This window comes from Talpa europaea (assembly GCF_964194135.1).
Source record: "Talpa europaea genome assembly, chromosome: 3".
Taxonomy (NCBI): Eukaryota; Metazoa; Chordata; class Mammalia; order Eulipotyphla; family Talpidae; genus Talpa; species Talpa europaea.
The window spans coordinates 100,268,265-100,284,572 of NC_140069.1; the positions used below are offsets into that span (position 1 = coordinate 100,268,265).

The following is a 16,308-nucleotide window of genomic DNA, read 5'->3' on the forward strand; positions in this document are numbered from 1 at the left end:
CCAAAAGAATGCAGGAGAAGAAATGACTTATCTATGAAATGAGGAGATAATCAGCCATCCTCTTGACTATGCTTCCTCTGAAAACAGGGAGAAAACAATCCTTCCACTAATGCTCACATAGGTCTAACTGGATGCTGTATTTTTAAAAACTCACTTAACTCCACGTGAGTTGGCCTGCACTCTCTTCTCACACTCTAAAGTTTGGTAAAGATAAAAATGGGAAGAACTAAGCAATTAATTTATAACCTGTATTTTTTTAATTCATGGAAAGTCTTTCTATATCGTATGATGCTGGATATCAATAGCCCAGGTAGGATGTGACCACAGGGGTGGAGTGGACACTTCCTCCAAACAAGTTACTGGAAGGTACCTGCCACTCTTTTTTTTTTTTTTCTGATACTAATTTTAGTCACCAAGAATTTCTCAAGCAAGACCACCAAATGAATACCTAAAAATAGAACTGTGACCCCATATTTTCCCAAACAGAACCTGAAACTCAGCAGCAAAACAAAGACTCCAGTATTCTCACACATAAAATAATAAGAACCCAAATCAGCTTTACATTCTGGTTCCCACTAAGACTTGAATACATCCTCCTCAGTGCTAAAATATCAGTGCTCACTTTAACAGGTTACACAAAATGACTTGAGGGATCCGCCTTGCCACTCTTCATGAGAAGTGGGACTTGTCGAGGAATGTTTTGGTTTTTCAAAACAAAGCCTCAGGTTTTGCTTTTTGGACTTTGGGGACATCTGTTAGACTTCTGTTGAGTATAAGTGGCCTCTGCGCAATAAAGTTTGTTGAAATTCCAAATCTACACTTTAATTTTTTTTCAACTTGAAGCACTTGGTAAATATCTTTCCCAACTTACACTTGCAGAAGAAAACTACCCAGCTCCTAAGGAGAAAAGCATCTGGAGACAGAAGATCCCCCGCTTTTTGTTTCATTTCTGAACTAAAGAATTTGCCTTATTTTTTCAGACAGGATAGATCCTTTCTCGGGACCCATCCAGAGAAAGACCCTTAGGACAGGCCACAGCATCCCCAGTCACGGCTTTGCCACTGAAGAATGTGTGGGGTTGGGGCCAGAGGGGTGGCTGGGGCTAAATTGGAATTATACCCAGGAAAATTTATTTCACCTTATTTCACCCATTGGTGCAGTATTGGGGACTGTTTTGGAAATCATAGATTATGTAAATTTCCTGGGATCAAACAGAAAGAGCAGCTAACAAAAGAAAGGCGGAAATCTCCTACTGACAAACGACCAATTTCTTCCTTAAACTACCCTTTATGACGTGTCAGGAAAAACAAGCTAATGGCTCTGGGGACTTTTAACTTGGGCAGTGAAGACACCTCGATTTCCCCCCAAACTTTAGGGCACAGTTTGGAAGAGGAATTTGTCTGTATGTTGTGGGGGAGGAAATTTCTCTAATCTTTAGTGTTGTCTAGGGGCATAAGTTGTCTTCTGAGGGTTCTGTGCATAGATGCTTTAATTCTACAAAGGAGGGGAGGAAAAGCAAAGAAGAGAGGGAGAAGAAAGGCAAGGCGCAAGAAAAGAAAGCGCTTTACCTCCTTTCATTTAGCCTGGGGATTCAAAGACTAAAGTTAAATCCGGCCATAAAGTTTATTGCTTCAGACTCACAGGCGGGTGAGAACAGTCCCACCGAAATAAAAAGAACGTTCAGGCAAACAAGGTTCAGGGCCTGGTGCCCAGGGAGGGGGAGGGGATGCTGAGGCCTCTCCCCAGGTGGGGTCCCCGGGTCCCAGTGTCCCGTGGGTGCCAGCGGCCTGGTCTCAGCTCGCAACCCAGGGGCCCAGCCTGGAGGTGCGGCCCGCGCCTCGCTGGTCTCTGCCACCCTCAGCCTCTCATGAGCCGGCCTGAAACCCAGCCCCGAAGGCCGCCGCCTCAATTCATTCCTGCCAAATGACCCCAGCCCGCGAAGACATATTGCGACAGCCCCACAAGGAATCCCGCCAGAGTCCGCCTCGGCCCTGCCCAGGCCTTTCTTTCAAACTCTCAAGCACTTCCAAGCGCGCAACGCGGCCCCCGCGCCCCGCGACCGGCGCCCCACTGTCTCCCAGCCCCCACCCTAGGGCTCCCGGACCCCCAAGAGCTGAGAGCGGCCAGCTCCCGAATGGGGGGGGGGGCGGCTCTGCCAAGTCTCCACACACAGGCCCATTCGCGCACAAAAATCATCTTTTTGCAAGCCGGCGAAAGCAGCGGAAGTCATTAACATCCGCGGTTGGGCAGCAATTAAAGTTAGGCCTGGGGATGCGGCACGGCCACTGGCGCTTTTCACCCCAGTGTCTCCGCAAAGCTGGCTCCTGGCGCTGCTAATTTGGGCAGGGGAAAAGTTTGCTCTCCCTTTTGAATTCAGAGGCAACCTCAAAGTGAGAAAGAGAAAGAGAGAGAAAGACAGAGAGAGAGAGAGAGAGAGAGAAGGGATCTCGAGGAAAAAAGTTTTCAGAGTACAAATAAACTCAAAAGTGCTCAGGAGCTTACCTTAACTCGAAGGGAGCCATTTTTCAGAGTTTTGAGAACTTGTGGTTTGGACACTTCTGGACCTAAAATTGACAATTTGAATGACCAGGCGGCACACGTAGCCTGCAAAAGAGTCAAATGGAGTCCAGCGTCAGTGAGATTATATGTTATGTGGTATATAATGTTGGATGTCAACTCCCCAAAACCATAAAACTTACTTTAATGGCCCCACGTGACGTTTTATAGCCAGTGAGCCGATCTGTCTGTGCTATGGATGATTTTACGATCTAATTCATAGACAAAACCCTATTCATTTGGCACCCAAATGTCATATAGCCGGAACTGGGGCTTATAAAGTTTACTGTTTTATAACTTTTAAAAGGAAAGACGGCATCAGTGTAAGCAGTCGGTAAATGTGCAAATCTCTAGTTGCGCTAAGCCGCTCTGAGGAGTTTCCCAATCAAGCTAGGATGGGGTAAGTACCTTCCATTTGTAGCTAATTAATTGTAGAAAAAGAAGCCAACTGGGTTCAGGGTGAGGAGGGAAGGGGTGCCTGGGTGGGTTAGGGACAGAGGGCTTGGGGGCCACAACTGGCACCCCAGGCTTTTCAGCAAGTGGAGGCCTAGAATGGCCTCAGGAAAGAGGTAGCATATGTGTGGGCCCTCAGGGCCGCTAACAAAGCCTTGGGTATTTTCTCCTTTCTCTCTCTTCCTTTTTTTTTTTGTACCCAGCAACTTAAGTTGGTTCCTCAGAGATGGGCAAGTTGGACTCAGGCTTTGGAACCACCTACAGCTTTTCTACCTTTTGTCCTGAACTTTCTGATGGGTCAGAGTTATAGAGGCCGAGGTCGTTGGTCTGAGGTCTCCTTGCATTGGGAGGCTGCTCAGGTAGCCTCAGACACACAACCTTCCAGGACTCGACAGACAGAAGAGCAGGAAGGGGCGCTCGCTCTTTGGCACAAACCAGACCAAGAGAACTTACAATAGAAAGTTTATTTTTTTGTTTCCAGTCAGTATTTTTTTCCTTAAAAACAAATACAAAAAAAAAAAAAAAAGCTGATCACAGTTTGCTTAAACAGCCAGACTTGGACAATATTTGTAACTTTGTTCACAAAAACATACATCACTGAAGCTGCGCTTATAAGAGCCACTTCCAGAGTTCGTGCAAAGGGTCCTACAAAGGCACGCAGGGACACACCGCTCAGAGTCACAGTTTTCGTCACAGAGTCACTAGTCACTACACGTCAAACAAGTTAAGTTGTGTCTCATCAAGTCACCTCTACAACAGCATTAGTTACACAAGGAATATAGGTAGTGTGAATAAAAATATCTTTAACAGCTTGGAGCTATTGAGACAGGAACACTTCCACTCACATGCACAGTTAAACAACTGGAGTGCAACACACAACATTGGCACTAAACGAGGTCGAAGGGGGACTTTTTTGTGTGTTTTTTTCTCTTTTCTTTTTTGTTATAGTTACTTCAAGTAACACAGCTTGCTTCATATAAATAAGTTAAAACATCTATTTTTTTTTTCAAGACAAAGCCATTCAGGACAAAGAGATGAACAGAAAGCAGATCTACTTATACAGGCGCTATAATGGCAATAAACAGGCTCATGATTAAAAGATGAATTAGGGCAACGAGAACAGAGCTTCTTCACAGAAGGAACACAGGGGAGTTTCAGAAAGTCACCTTAGTACTGACACTACGCGGGATCCGCTAATACTGCTCAGTACTTTAAACGCTCAAATACTCAGGGGCGGAAGGCCCCTCCCGCCGCCGCCATGCTCATGCTTTTCAGCTTATTATCTTTTTTCCACTTCATTCTCCGGTTTTGGAACCAGATTTTAATTTGTCTCTCGGAGAGGCAAAGAGCATGTGCTATTTCAATCCGTCTTCGGCGGGTCAGGTAGCGGTTGAAGTGGAACTCCTTCTCCAGTTCCAAGGTCTGGTAGCGTGTGTAGGCCGTCCGGGCCCTTTTGCCTTCCGGGCCGCCTATGTTGTCTGCAACAGAAAAAGCGGTTTAGCCACCAACTCCTCAGCCCCTGGCTACCAAAGTTCGCCAGCTGGATGAGCCAGAGTCCGGAGCAGGGAATAGGGGAGAGAAACTCAACAAGTCCTCCCTCCTCGCCCGCCACCCCTCCCGAATTTCCTTCCCTCTTCCTTTCTAGAGAGAAAACAATACGATTTGGACTCTGGAAACAATCGGCCCAGCTGAGGCTGGAGCCCGTCCGGAGGATCGCTCGGTTTTCCCTCTCCCCTCTCCTGCCCTCTGCTCCTGCCCCTAGCGCCCCGTGCCAGGGACGCAGCAGCTCTCCCAGGCTGCCCACCGCGCTCGGAAACCTCCCTAAGTAAGGCCCTTTCCTGAGCGCCCAAGTGGCCTCCAGGTCAGCCTCCCCTAAAGTTCCAGTCCCTCGAGCCGCCTCCAGTTCCAGGCTGCAGGCTCGGGGGCTCCTGCTTTCTCTTGCTTCCCTTCCCTCCCCTGCTCTCCCTCCTGCCCCCAACTTCAGAACCCGGCCAGCTCTCGCCTGGATCATTCCCCCCAAGCCCCTTTTCGGGGGGACTCTAATTAGTAACGCTGTTTCCCCAGCGCAGCCCTCCTCATAAATTATCCGCCCTGACAAGCCCGATTCACGGCCTCCACTGCCATCCTCTACCTCTCTGCGCCCTGCTCTGCGGGCCTGACCCGGGAGCGCGCTCCCAGGCGCTGGGGTTCGATGTGGGTTTTTTTTTTTCCTTTCCCCCCTCTTTCCACGCCTAAACTTGCCTGGCCAGCGGCTGTCCCCCTCCCTCCATGTGCGAGCACGGGGTGCTGCAGAGAAGAGGAGGAGGCAGGAGGCAGGCGGGGGAAGGCGAGCGAGCGGCGGGGAGAGGCTCCACGGGGCCGGGAGAGGCAAGACCGGGAGAGAGACGGGGAGAGCAGGCGGTGAAAGAGAGAAGGGACCGAAAGCCGCGTCCCCCTGGCCGCGTGGAGTGAGAAAAAGGCTGGCTTTACCATGACTTATGTGCAGCTTGCGCATCCAGGGGTAGATCTGGGGCTGGGCGGGCGGCGCCGGGCTCGGCTCGCTCTGCGCGCTCGCCTGCTCGCTGCTGGCGGGGGCGTCTTCCTCGGCTCCGGACGCCGTGCCAACCCCCTCTCTGCTGCTGATGTGGGTGCTGCTGGCGTTGGCCGAGGCGCCGCTGGAGTTGCCCAGGGAGTTTTTCCCGCCGTGGTGGCTGTCGCTGCCGGGCGAGGGGGCCACAGCGGAGCAGGGCAGCGGGTCGGGCGGAGGCGAGTGCGTGGACGTGGCCGGCTGGCTGTACCTGGGCTCGGCGGGCGCCGCGCTGGCGCCGGCCGCGTAGCTGCGGGCGCGCTCCCCGGAGCCAAAGTGGCCGGAACCCGAGCGGCCGACGCTGAGATCCATGCCATTGTAGCCGTAGCCGTACCTGCCGGAGTGCATGCTCGCCGAGTCCCTGAATTGCTCGCTCACGGAACTATGATCTCCATAATTATGCAACTGGTAGTCCGGGCCATTTGGATAGCGACCGCAAAATGAGTTTACAAAATAAGAGCTCATTTGTTTTTTGATATGTGTGCTTGATTTGTGGCTCGCGGTCGTTTGTGCGTCTATAGCACCCTTGCACAATTTATGATGAATTATGGAAATGACTGGGACATGTACTTGGTTCCCTCCTACGTAGGCACCCAAATATGGGGTACGACTTCGAATCACGTGCTTTTGTTGTCCAGTCGTAAATCCTGCCTGATGACCTCTAGAGGTAAACTCGTGCACTAATGGGGGAGCTGGGTGGAGGCGAGAGGGGTGGAGCGCGCGCCTCGGGCGCGTGCCCGCCGTCCGCCGCCGCCGTTCAGTCGGACTCGAGCGCCACCCGCTGGAGGCAGAGCGCATCGCTCCGCTTCCGACCCTGGGCTGCAAGGGCCGGGGTCGAATTGAGGTTACAGCCCATTATGGCAAAATTATTGCATTTCCCTCGCAGTTCCATTAGGATGTACCAATTGTGAGGCCGTCAGCTGCCGATCGCGCGCCGGGCGAGGATGCAGAAGACCGGGGGGGAGATGGTGACTTGGATTTTATTTACAACAACTTTATTTCCCCGCTGTGCAGCCCCTCTTATTTTTGTGTTGCGATTGGGGTCGGTTCTGCCCATCCTGACGCCAGCTCTGATATTTGAAAATACAGATATCACCTTCGGGGAAGGGGGGAGGCCATTTAGCCAATTGGAGAAATAAATCCTGCCCGCAGCAGCAGCCACAATTACGGCTCTGTTTTTGCGAGCGCATGAGGGACAGTGTCCCTGCCGCTCTTAAATGACAGGCGTCTATTAAAGATAGCTTTTGTGTAGTGTTTCTCCTAGGCGAGGTCAAATTCCATACACTTTGATAGCCAGAGTCGATTTTTCCTTCGTGTAAATAAGGTTTTCGTGTCATTAGTTTGCTATTTGATTTACTTTTAAGCATCCAGCTTGGAGAATCTTCACCTCTGGATTCCTTTCCTCGAGTCAGTCGGCCCCCAGTTCTCAGAGTTCTTGGCGAGCCCAGTGAGGGGGTTCAGGCTCCCCGCAACCACAGAAGCTGCTGGAGGTCTGGGGATCCGTGGGCCGAGTTATTGGGGTCTTGCTGAAACCTCCTGGAGTAGAATGAGGACGCAAGTGGAAACATTTCTTGGCAGTGCCTACGACATCCGTAGTTATTTTCCTGGGTTCTGAACGACCAAAGTAAAGCGCAAATACAGCTGAAAGACAAGGGGGCCGCCCCTGGGGGGGACTGGCGTAGCACTCGCCCCTGGCACGCTTGTAAGCCCGGACCCTTGCCGCTCCCGTGACCCTGGGCCTCCTCCTTAGGTCCTGAGAGCTGCTGTGGTGGCAGAGCCGTTAATTTCAGAGGCGGGAGCTGTACTCCGGGGTCCGGAGCCTTCAGGAGCCCAGTCGTTCCTGGGGCTGTAAAGTTCCACCCACACCCACGTTGGCTCAGCTCGACTGAGGCTTCTCCTCTTCCACGGACGGTTGTGCGCGGGGCCGAAAGACTAGGCTCTCTCTCGGGGAGCCCCTTTGTTCTTCGAGCTTCTTCCTGTATGGGGGCGGCCTGAGAGGCCACCGCAGGGCTGGAGCCCCAGCCCTTAGGCCTCCCCTTTGCAATGGTCTGAGTCGATTCGGTGGTGCCCTCCGAGGGGTTTAGTGGCCAGGGGTCGAGGCGGAAACGCCCAGACACCAAACGGGGCTCGGTCCGGGGTTCTTTCCTCGCCAGCAACCCCGCGTCCCGAGCTCAGGGGCGTGCAGAGGCGCTAGCACAAGAGCCGGGGACGAACTCGGGGCGCTCCCCGGGATCCGGAGCCGGCTTGGGCAGCCTTGGAGACCCGGACTGTGTGTGCAAAGCGCCCCGCTCCACTGCCGGGATTGGCTGTGTGGCTTTGTTTGTTTGTTTGTTTGTTTGTTTGTTTTGTAAGGAATAAAATGCTTAGGCGTTTGCAAAGCTCTGGGTTCCCCTGAAGCTGCGTAAGCCCCTGGCTGGGAGCAGGCGGAGAGAAAAGTTGGGGAGCAGGCGAAGGCAAAGGGGCAAAGCCGAGGGAGGTTGTTGCCGCGCTGGCCTGGTTCCTGCCCAGGCGTCTACTCGCCCGCCTTGGCCTCAGCGTCTTCCCCGCTGGGCTGTGTGGAATTGATGAGTTTATTTTCCTTTTTCCACTTCATGCGGCGGTTCTGGAACCAGATCTTGATCTGGCGCTCGGTGAGGCAGAGCGCGTTGGCGATCTCGATGCGGCGGCGCCGCGTCAGGTAGCGGTTGAAGTGGAACTCCTTCTCCAGCTCCAGCGTCTGGTAGCGCGTGTAGGTCTGGCGGCCCCGGCGCCCGTGACTCCCGTACACAGCACCTGCGGGCAGAAGTGGCCGGGCGCCGGTAAGCCAGAGTTCCGGACGAGCCAGCCAGCCCCGCGCCCAGCACCCCGGGCCTCGGGGCTGGAACCCACCCACCTTCTCTCCAGCCTCTCCCACCTATGTCTGGGGCAGAAGTCGGCTGGATGGGAGATTATTTCATACCAAGCGAGACATTTTCCACCTCAAACGACCTGGGAGGGGGCAGTTTTTGTTTTTGAAAAACCTGCTCCGTAAGAAAATCATTACCAGCAAAATAAGGGAATGAGCATTCTTAATGCAGGTTACCCTCCCCGTATTTTTGTGTGATTGTGGGGCGTGTTTCTGGGAGTGGGTAGGTGTGGAACCCGGTGTGTAGGTCAGACACTCTGAATTCACACACGGATCTCCCTGAAGATGCTACTGTGACCAGCCATTCCAGGACTCATCACGCTTTGGGGACAATTTAAGTGATCAGCCCTCGCAAATCTTTGCAAATTCCCCCAAATTATATGGATGGCTCTTCTGAGAAAAACAGAGCTCCCTTGGAGGGAAAAAGTGGATTTTAAAGCAAAGACGCTCTAAGTTTAAAAATCCGCATTAGGCACTGTCCTACTCCAAGGAGTCCCTGTGGAGTTTTTGGAAACCAGGGACAGAGTTGAAGTTTGGGGCCATCTGGTGTTTCTGGGAATGTAGGACTGTGTTGGACTATCTGTTCTGGTGCCAGAGGGGCCCATGGGTGGGGGGCTCTCTTCCAGTTGGGTGTGTGAGACTCAGGCAGGGCCTCAGAGAGAGGCAGAAGTTAGCTGTGAGTGAGCAGTTGAGTGGAAGGGGGAGGAGGGTTGGGAGGAGGGATAGAAAAATCCTGAGGCTGGGAATGTGGCCCTCCAAAGCTTTGGGGAGACACTGGAAGAGGCCAGATGCAGGTCTCTATCTTTGTGGATTTCTAAAGGGCAGGAAGGAGAGAGGGCTGGGGGCGAATGGGGAGTTATCAGTGATGGGTGCAGAAGTCCACTCAGGCTTGGGGATCTGAGCAGGGCGCTGGGTGAGCAAGCCCTCCCTCCCTCCCATCCAGCCTCACTCTCTCTCCTGGTTGTCTCTGTCAAGGAGCTCCCTAATGTGGCAGGGAGCCCCCCACCCTCCCCTAAGGTGTCACCTTACGTGGACACTACTGACTTACTTTCTCTGCCACAGCCTGATTGCTCCACTGGGAATGGGCTGGCCTTTCCTTTTTCATCTCTTTTCTTCAAGCCCAAGAAACTTTGTTCATTCTGTCCTCCTTTCTTCCTCTCTCTGCCTCTACCTGCTCTCTCTCCTTCTGCTTCCTTCCTTCTTGCCCTGCCTCCTTCCCCTCTCCCTTCACTCTCCTGGGGGGGCTGCAGGGAAATGCCTTACCCGCGCAGGAGTTCATCCGCTGCATCCAGGGGTAAACAGGACTCGTGTACTTCCGGTCGGTGCCTTCGTCATGGAGGGCTTTGCCCGGCACGCTGCTGCTGTCGGGTTTGTACTGCTGCTCGGGAGAAAAGTGCAGGTAGTCCCCGGGGCCCCTCTGCTTGCCACTGCCCGAGGGCGAGGCGCCACTGAGGTCCTTATCAGAATAGAAACACGAGGCCCCGTACTCGTAGGACGCCCGGTTGCAGGCCAGAACCGAGTTGGACTGTTGGTAGAAACAAGGTGAGGTGTACGTCTTGTCCGGGAGGCTCGACGCCCCGTACGAGGCCGGGAAGGGCCTCAGCGCGTCATAGCCGGCCGGGTAGAGGGGCAGCTGTCCCAAGAAGGAGTCCTGGCCGCTGGGCAGGCTCCCGGGGAAAGTGGGATTCACAAAATAGGAACTCATTTGCGCGCCCCTCTGCAGGACTGTGATTTGTTGTGTATTAGTACATCTGGCTATAACTATTAGTAGTCATCGAACTGGTTTGTTTCTGGATGGCCGAACGCCAAAAGCGACAGCAGCAAATCGCACCAGCTGACGCGGCGGCGGCCAATGGGAGCGAGCGCCGGAGCCCGCTCCCCGGGGACCGCGGCGACCGAGGCAGCAAAGTTACAAACAGCCCCCAGCCCGCCCGCCCGCCGCCCGCCCGGCAGATTAATGGGCGCGCACAGTCAGCCGGCCCGGCTCTGCTCCCGACGCCAGCGGCGGGCACGGCCCGGACCCGGGCGCGCGGATCAGGTCAGGCGAGGGGCATCGGAGCCCGGGCCGCCGCTCGGGCCTCGCCAGGCCCGCTCCTTCCTCCTCCCCTTTTTGCCGTGTTGGATTTTGCTGGGTTTTCCTCTCCAAACAGGAAACCTGACAGCCCCGCTGCTGGAGGGGCGGTGACAAGGATGGCTTTGCTCCCTGCCCGCCGGCCCTCCCAGCTGGGCCCTGAGTTTGCCCCTCCCCCTGCGCCCCCCTACCCGTGGGTGCGGGTTCCGAGCCGGAGAAGGGGGTCCGAGAGACCAGGCCTTTCGCGCCCTGCGCCTCACTTCCGCGCCCAAGGTTCGGAGGATCCCCGCCTGCTCTCCGTCCCCACTCTCGCCAGGGGCCTGGCCCACGCCGCCGACAGCGGAAGGCTCACCTCGAGCTGACCGGGGTGCGGCCAAACGCAGTCTCTTCCTCGCCTCCCCCTCCCCTTCCCACCGAGAACGGTCTCCTCTGAGCCCTCTTGGGCTCCCCCCTCAAAGACCTTGGGCTGCCTGGCCTCACCAGGCACCTCCACCCGCTGTGCGCCCCCCCTCCCTGCGTCCCTCCTTTGAACCCAGGAACCGAGGCCAGAAACCACTGGTTTCCACAAGAAAGGGACCTACAGTGGCGTGCCTGTGAGACTGAGCTGGGAAACCAGCCGTGGTACCCACACTCTTCACCCAGCACCTCAGTACTCCCCCTCTGCCCCCGGGACCAACTCAGAGCTGAGACAGATCCAGATGTGCAATCTGCCCTCATTTCAGAGCCTTGGATGACCCAGGGCTCCTGGCCCAGCCCGCACAGCGGGCACCTCGGGGGTCCAAGGCCTGGGAATAATTGATGTAGTCGTTTTCTGGGGTGCCCCTTGCCAGCACCATCCTGCTGTGTGCCCTCTTTCCTGCCCTTCCTGGGACTGCTCGGGAGTCTGCCGCCTGCAGTCGCTCCAGAATCGGTAACAGTTGCCTCACCCTTTCCAGAAATCATCTGAATTGCCTTTACTGTAGTCCCAGGCCTGACCTTCCCCAGACAGGACATGAAAAGCCTGTCCTGGGCTGCTCTCGCTAGAGGGGTGTACCTTCCAGATAGTTGACTTTAACAGCACATGGACCAATCTCAGTTTGTAGTGTGATTTCTTTCCAATAGCATTTTTATGGCTGTCTTTGTTGGGCTTGTAAAACCCCATGAATTAGCTTTAAAATTCTCAGTCCTGAGAAGAGAAGGGTGAAGAAAAACTACTTAGACAATTTGGTTGAATTTCTGGAGGGTATTTATAATATCTGTGAAACAGACAAATGCAGGCTGACGGGGTTTAGGATTTGGGGGTGGCAATGCCTCCTTAGAAACCAGGCAGCGACATCCTTAATCTCCTTACATTCCCATTTCCTCCCTGCCTTCATTTCCCCAAAGGGAAAAATTTGGAAAAGGGCTGGCCTAACGCGGACCTCTCCAGAGCCAAGGAGGCACCCCTTGACCGCGGCTGCCCCCCACTAGACAGGGATTGCCCAGAAGCCGCTGCCTATGCCCAAATCAACCCAAGCCGGAAAGTTTCTCCTTTGCATAGATAAAGGAGGGCCTGGCAGGAGAAGGTAGAATTTAACATTTCTCTAGCATTTCTTCGGGAAAGGGGACTGATAGGTAAAAATGAAAACTCACAAATAAAAACATTTTTTTAAAGAAATGTTTCCTAAAAGTTACGATAGAAGAAAATTTGGTTTGAGTTATTGTTTCTTAACAAGCCCATCAGATGACAGTGATTTCAAGCAAGTCCTGATTACGTAAGATGAAAACCACCATTTGGAGATGTTGATAAATGTTTACATTTATAATTTCTGTTTCATCCCTCCAGGTTCCACACAGTGTTGGAGCTGGTGGCAGTTTACTACTCCTATTATTATTTGTTATGGTTTGACCTGGATTCTCGATCTAATAATTGTCCCAGCCAACGAGAAAATTTGATTTCTCACCTAAGAGCCAAAAAGGCATTATATTTATAGCTTCTATAGGCACTAAGAGGGAAAAATATATTAAATTGAAATCTCTATGTGTTAGCCAAGGCTGGTACATATCATGTTGGCAGCTGCTCAATTTATTTCACGTGTGTATGTGTGTGTGTATATGTGTGTGTATACATATATATATATATATGAATGAGAGAGAGAGAGAGAGAGAGAGAGAGAGAGAGAGAGAGAGACTGACTCAGGCAAGAATAGAGCCCACTGCACTCACTGGAGGGAGCCTGTCTTGGGATGGTGAGAATGGTCACCAGAGCTCCCTCTCTTCTCAGTCAAAACCACACAAAAATTTCACTTACCTTTCAGTTACTCTTCAAGGGGTCAGGATGGTGAGCAGGACCCCACAGTCTGCTCATTCCCTGGGCTGCCCACTGAGCTCCTCGACTTCTGCCAGTCTGGAGGGTGGCCTGCTAGTGTCTGTGGGGCACCTTGAAGGCCACCTCCTCCGCTGGGATCTCTAGGCCAGGCCAGAGCCCATGATACACAGGTGCGGCCTCTGCCTGTCACAGGCCCTTGCCTGGAGCCAAAGCCCGCCTTCCTTGCTTTAACCAATCCTCCTCAGGGCTAGGCAGGCCTGCAGGCCTCAGGACTACAAGTGGTCTCTCCGATTTCAAAATCCCAAAGCGGTCGCGTTGCCGAACCAGCGTGCGCCCCCCTGGGCGCCTTGGGGCGCGCAGTTTGGACAGAAGCAGCCATGACGTGCCAGGCGGCCTGTGGAACCAACCAGTCTCCATGGTGCTGGGGTTGTGGGGGGGCGGGAGGAGGGCTCGAATGTAGTCGGGCGTCCAGCTCCTGTCAGAGCTGGCCAAGGTGAGAGTGGATCCCGGCCCGTCAGGCCGTGGGAGGCCGCCCCTCGGGTCCTCCCTCGCCCCCCGCTCCTCCGCCTGCTGGGGAATCTCTGAGGGGCCCGCGCAGCTATCGCGCCAGGCAGCACGACGCGGGGCTGTGACTGGCGCTGGTCCCGGCGACGGCCACAGCGTGGCAGCAGCGAGCGCCCAGCGCGGTCGCAATAAATAATCTGCCCGCGGCAGCCGCAGTCAGGCAGCCCGCGGCCCTGCCATGCAAATGCGCAGCTTTAACCGTCTGGAGCGCACCCACGGCGCTGGTGGGCATCGCAGTCGCGCACAGTCCCTTCTTTTTACCTATTGTGTACCAAGATATAATTTTAAGATGGGAAAACAACAATCACCAAAAACCAAAAAGCAAATCAAAAGAACTCGAGCCCAGAACCTCAGGATCCTTTCTGGTTGCGAGCCCAGAAAGCTCCCGGGGCAAATCTGGCCGAGGCTCACCGAGGCCAAGCCACAGTCGGTGCCACCCTGTCACTTAAAACCAATGCTCGCGGCACCCTCCGCGCCTCCTTCCGGACGCCTCCACAGTCCTTTGGGCTCACGCGAGGCGGGGCGCACGGTCGCCAGCCCGCTGGCCAGGGTAGGTGCGGGTGGGTCCCCCTACCGCCCAGACTTGTTTTGCGTCCTTCCGCCAACCTCAGCTGCGGGGCCCCGCCACTCGCAGCAACACCACAACGTTGTCTGCACCGAAACTTTCCGCCAAGCAACACCCAGTCAATTAACCCCAACCTCTCTTCCAAAACAGAATTGCACCCCTGCATTCCCTCTCCCGTCGCTTCAGAAACCTCTCTCCTCGGAAAACCGCGGGAAGGGAAGCAGGCAAGCATCAGGAGACTGGCTGAATTAGTAAGTTTTGGGGTTTTCCTTCATTCCACCTATTCGTCCCGAAATCAATTCCTACCGACTGGAAGGTGTGTTGCTGTCAACAAAACGCCTGTCCATTAACTCACTTTGCCTCACCTCTCCACACCTTCCCAGGTCAGGAATTGCTTCCTATTGTTGAAGAATTCAATCGAATCAATTGGGTCATGAATTTTAAAAAAAAAGGAAAGAAAAGAAATCCAAACTGAAATGCTAGTGGGGAACGCAGTGTGCAGGGCCACTACCTTTTGGGTTCCCGGAGGTCGCTGGGGATGGGAGCGAGAAGACTTCAGTGCTCCTGCCCCTTGTCAGGGTGCTGTGCCACCGAAGGGAGGTGGGCACTTACAGCCTTGGTTAGCCAGGGACGGGAGAAGGGGAGGCGAGGAGGGGGAGGGGGGAGTTGGGGGCGGTGGTGTGTGTTGCGGGGGCGAGTGGGAACCAGGGAATGCGGGTGAGGGCCAGTTTGCCCCTCGCCCCTCTCCAAAGCCGCCCTGGGTGCCCTCTCCCACCACCGGCGCCGCCTGCCATCTCACCACCTTTGCGTGTGTCTCCCCACATGTCTTACCTTCAGATGGCGGCTCCCAGAAGCTCCTGCCCCTCTGACAGCTGTCGCTTGAGCAGCCCGGAGAGACGAATCGACCTCCTTCCTGGTGCCAGAGGACGCAGGAAATTAGCCAGGTTGCGAGTTGCAAAGCGGCCGCAGCGGCGCCGGGAACTGGGCGCGCCCCACCTCCAGCAGGAGCGGCCGAGCCGGGCCGGGCCGGGCCCTCGCCTCGCTCGCCATCGCCGGACAAAGCGCAGCCGAGCCGGCTGGAAGGCTGAGCTCCGAAGCAAGCAGGACGGAGCGGAGCAAAAGAATGCGGCTCTATTCTCGCAAGGGAAATTATAAAAAAGTTCATGTTCACGGTTCCCATCCACATGACCGACAGCGGCCAATGGAAGGGCCGAACAACTCATAAAGTTGTATTGCAAAGTTGTAAATTTTCATAAACAACAACGGATTTATGACCCTTTCCCCATCACTAAGAGGAGGCAGCTCTTACACCGGCGCCATCTTACCACCGAGGCCGCCCCGACTTGGGGCTGCAGGTTTTTCAGACCCAGTTGGGCCGGGTTTTATTTAAAGAGCAATCAGAAGCGGCCCGGCCCAGGCAGGAGACTGGAGTCACGGTCTGCGCCCCCGCAGATGCCCAAGTTGTTCTGTGCCGTCCCTAGCGCCCCCAGCACTTCCCCAGCCCCTCTTGTTTCCCCCCACCCAAATGCCCCCCCAAGGCTTCCCAGCGGGGGATCTGCAGCCCCTTCCCCTTCTAGTAACCCCCCAATAGCAGAGCTGAGTCCTGGGGTGGGGGTGGGGCTGTGTCTGCAGCCCTGAATCCCACCTCCTAGCCTGGGGTTGGGTTCAAGGCGCTTGGAGAATTTGGGATCCCTCGCGGGGTAATACCCCTTCCCAAACCCAGTCCACAGCCTTTTGAGGAAAGGACAGATTTGGGATTTGTTCATGGAATTTATGGAGATTTTCCGGGAGGTTCACTAGATGATGTTTGTGCACACACGCAAAAAGCAGACAAAATTCTGCACGCACAGAAATGCACATATACAATTACATTACGGACAAACGGAAAAAGCATTCGCTCAATTATGGACACAAAAATACACACAATTATGAACTCATAAAAACACAAAAAAATAGGTACATGTATTTATACAAACCCACATGTAAAAAATTAACACAAAAAAGGAATTGAATGTGTTATACACCAATAAATGGACACCCAACACCTGGACCCTATTTGTCCCTCAAATCTTGCTGCCCCCCCCCAAGCCCCTTCAAACACAAGGAATAGTGAGGGCTCATTATCCAGCCATGTTTACCCTCTCTTCCTCAGCCCCCCCCCCATAAAGCAGTCCACATTTCTTTTATCACCAAGCATCTTTATTTTTCTGTTACATAAAACATGGTTAGCTGGGCAAGATGGGAAGCATTATCTTCCATATCTGGGAAACCCAGGCTAGAGTGGAGGGGATCAGGGGCACAGAGGACAACACAGGAGATGAAGGGCATTGGGGAGGGCCAATGTCCTCCCTACCCACTACAG

At 54.2% G+C, this 16,308-nt stretch overlaps 2 protein-coding genes across 2 annotated transcripts; both read right to left on the minus strand.

Moving 5' to 3' along the window:
- Positions 1-4,236: 4,236 nt before the first annotated feature.
- HOXA5 (homeobox A5) lies at positions 4,237-6,040 on the minus strand (the record flags this gene model as incomplete). The annotated part of the gene is made up of 2 exons (XM_084229572.1): positions 4,237-4,487; positions 5,479-6,040. 2 exons carry the CDS (start codon positions 6,038-6,040, stop codon positions 4,237-4,239), a joined length of 813 nt encoding a protein of 270 aa, XP_084085698.1.
- Positions 6,041-8,087: 2,047 nt separating this feature from the next.
- Positions 8,088-10,164, minus strand: HOXA6 (homeobox A6; the record flags this gene model as incomplete). The annotated part of the gene is made up of 2 exons (XM_084230168.1): positions 8,088-8,347; positions 9,723-10,164. 2 exons carry the CDS (start codon positions 10,162-10,164, stop codon positions 8,088-8,090), a joined length of 702 nt encoding a protein of 233 aa, XP_084086294.1.
- Positions 10,165-16,308: the final 6,144 nt, after the last annotated feature.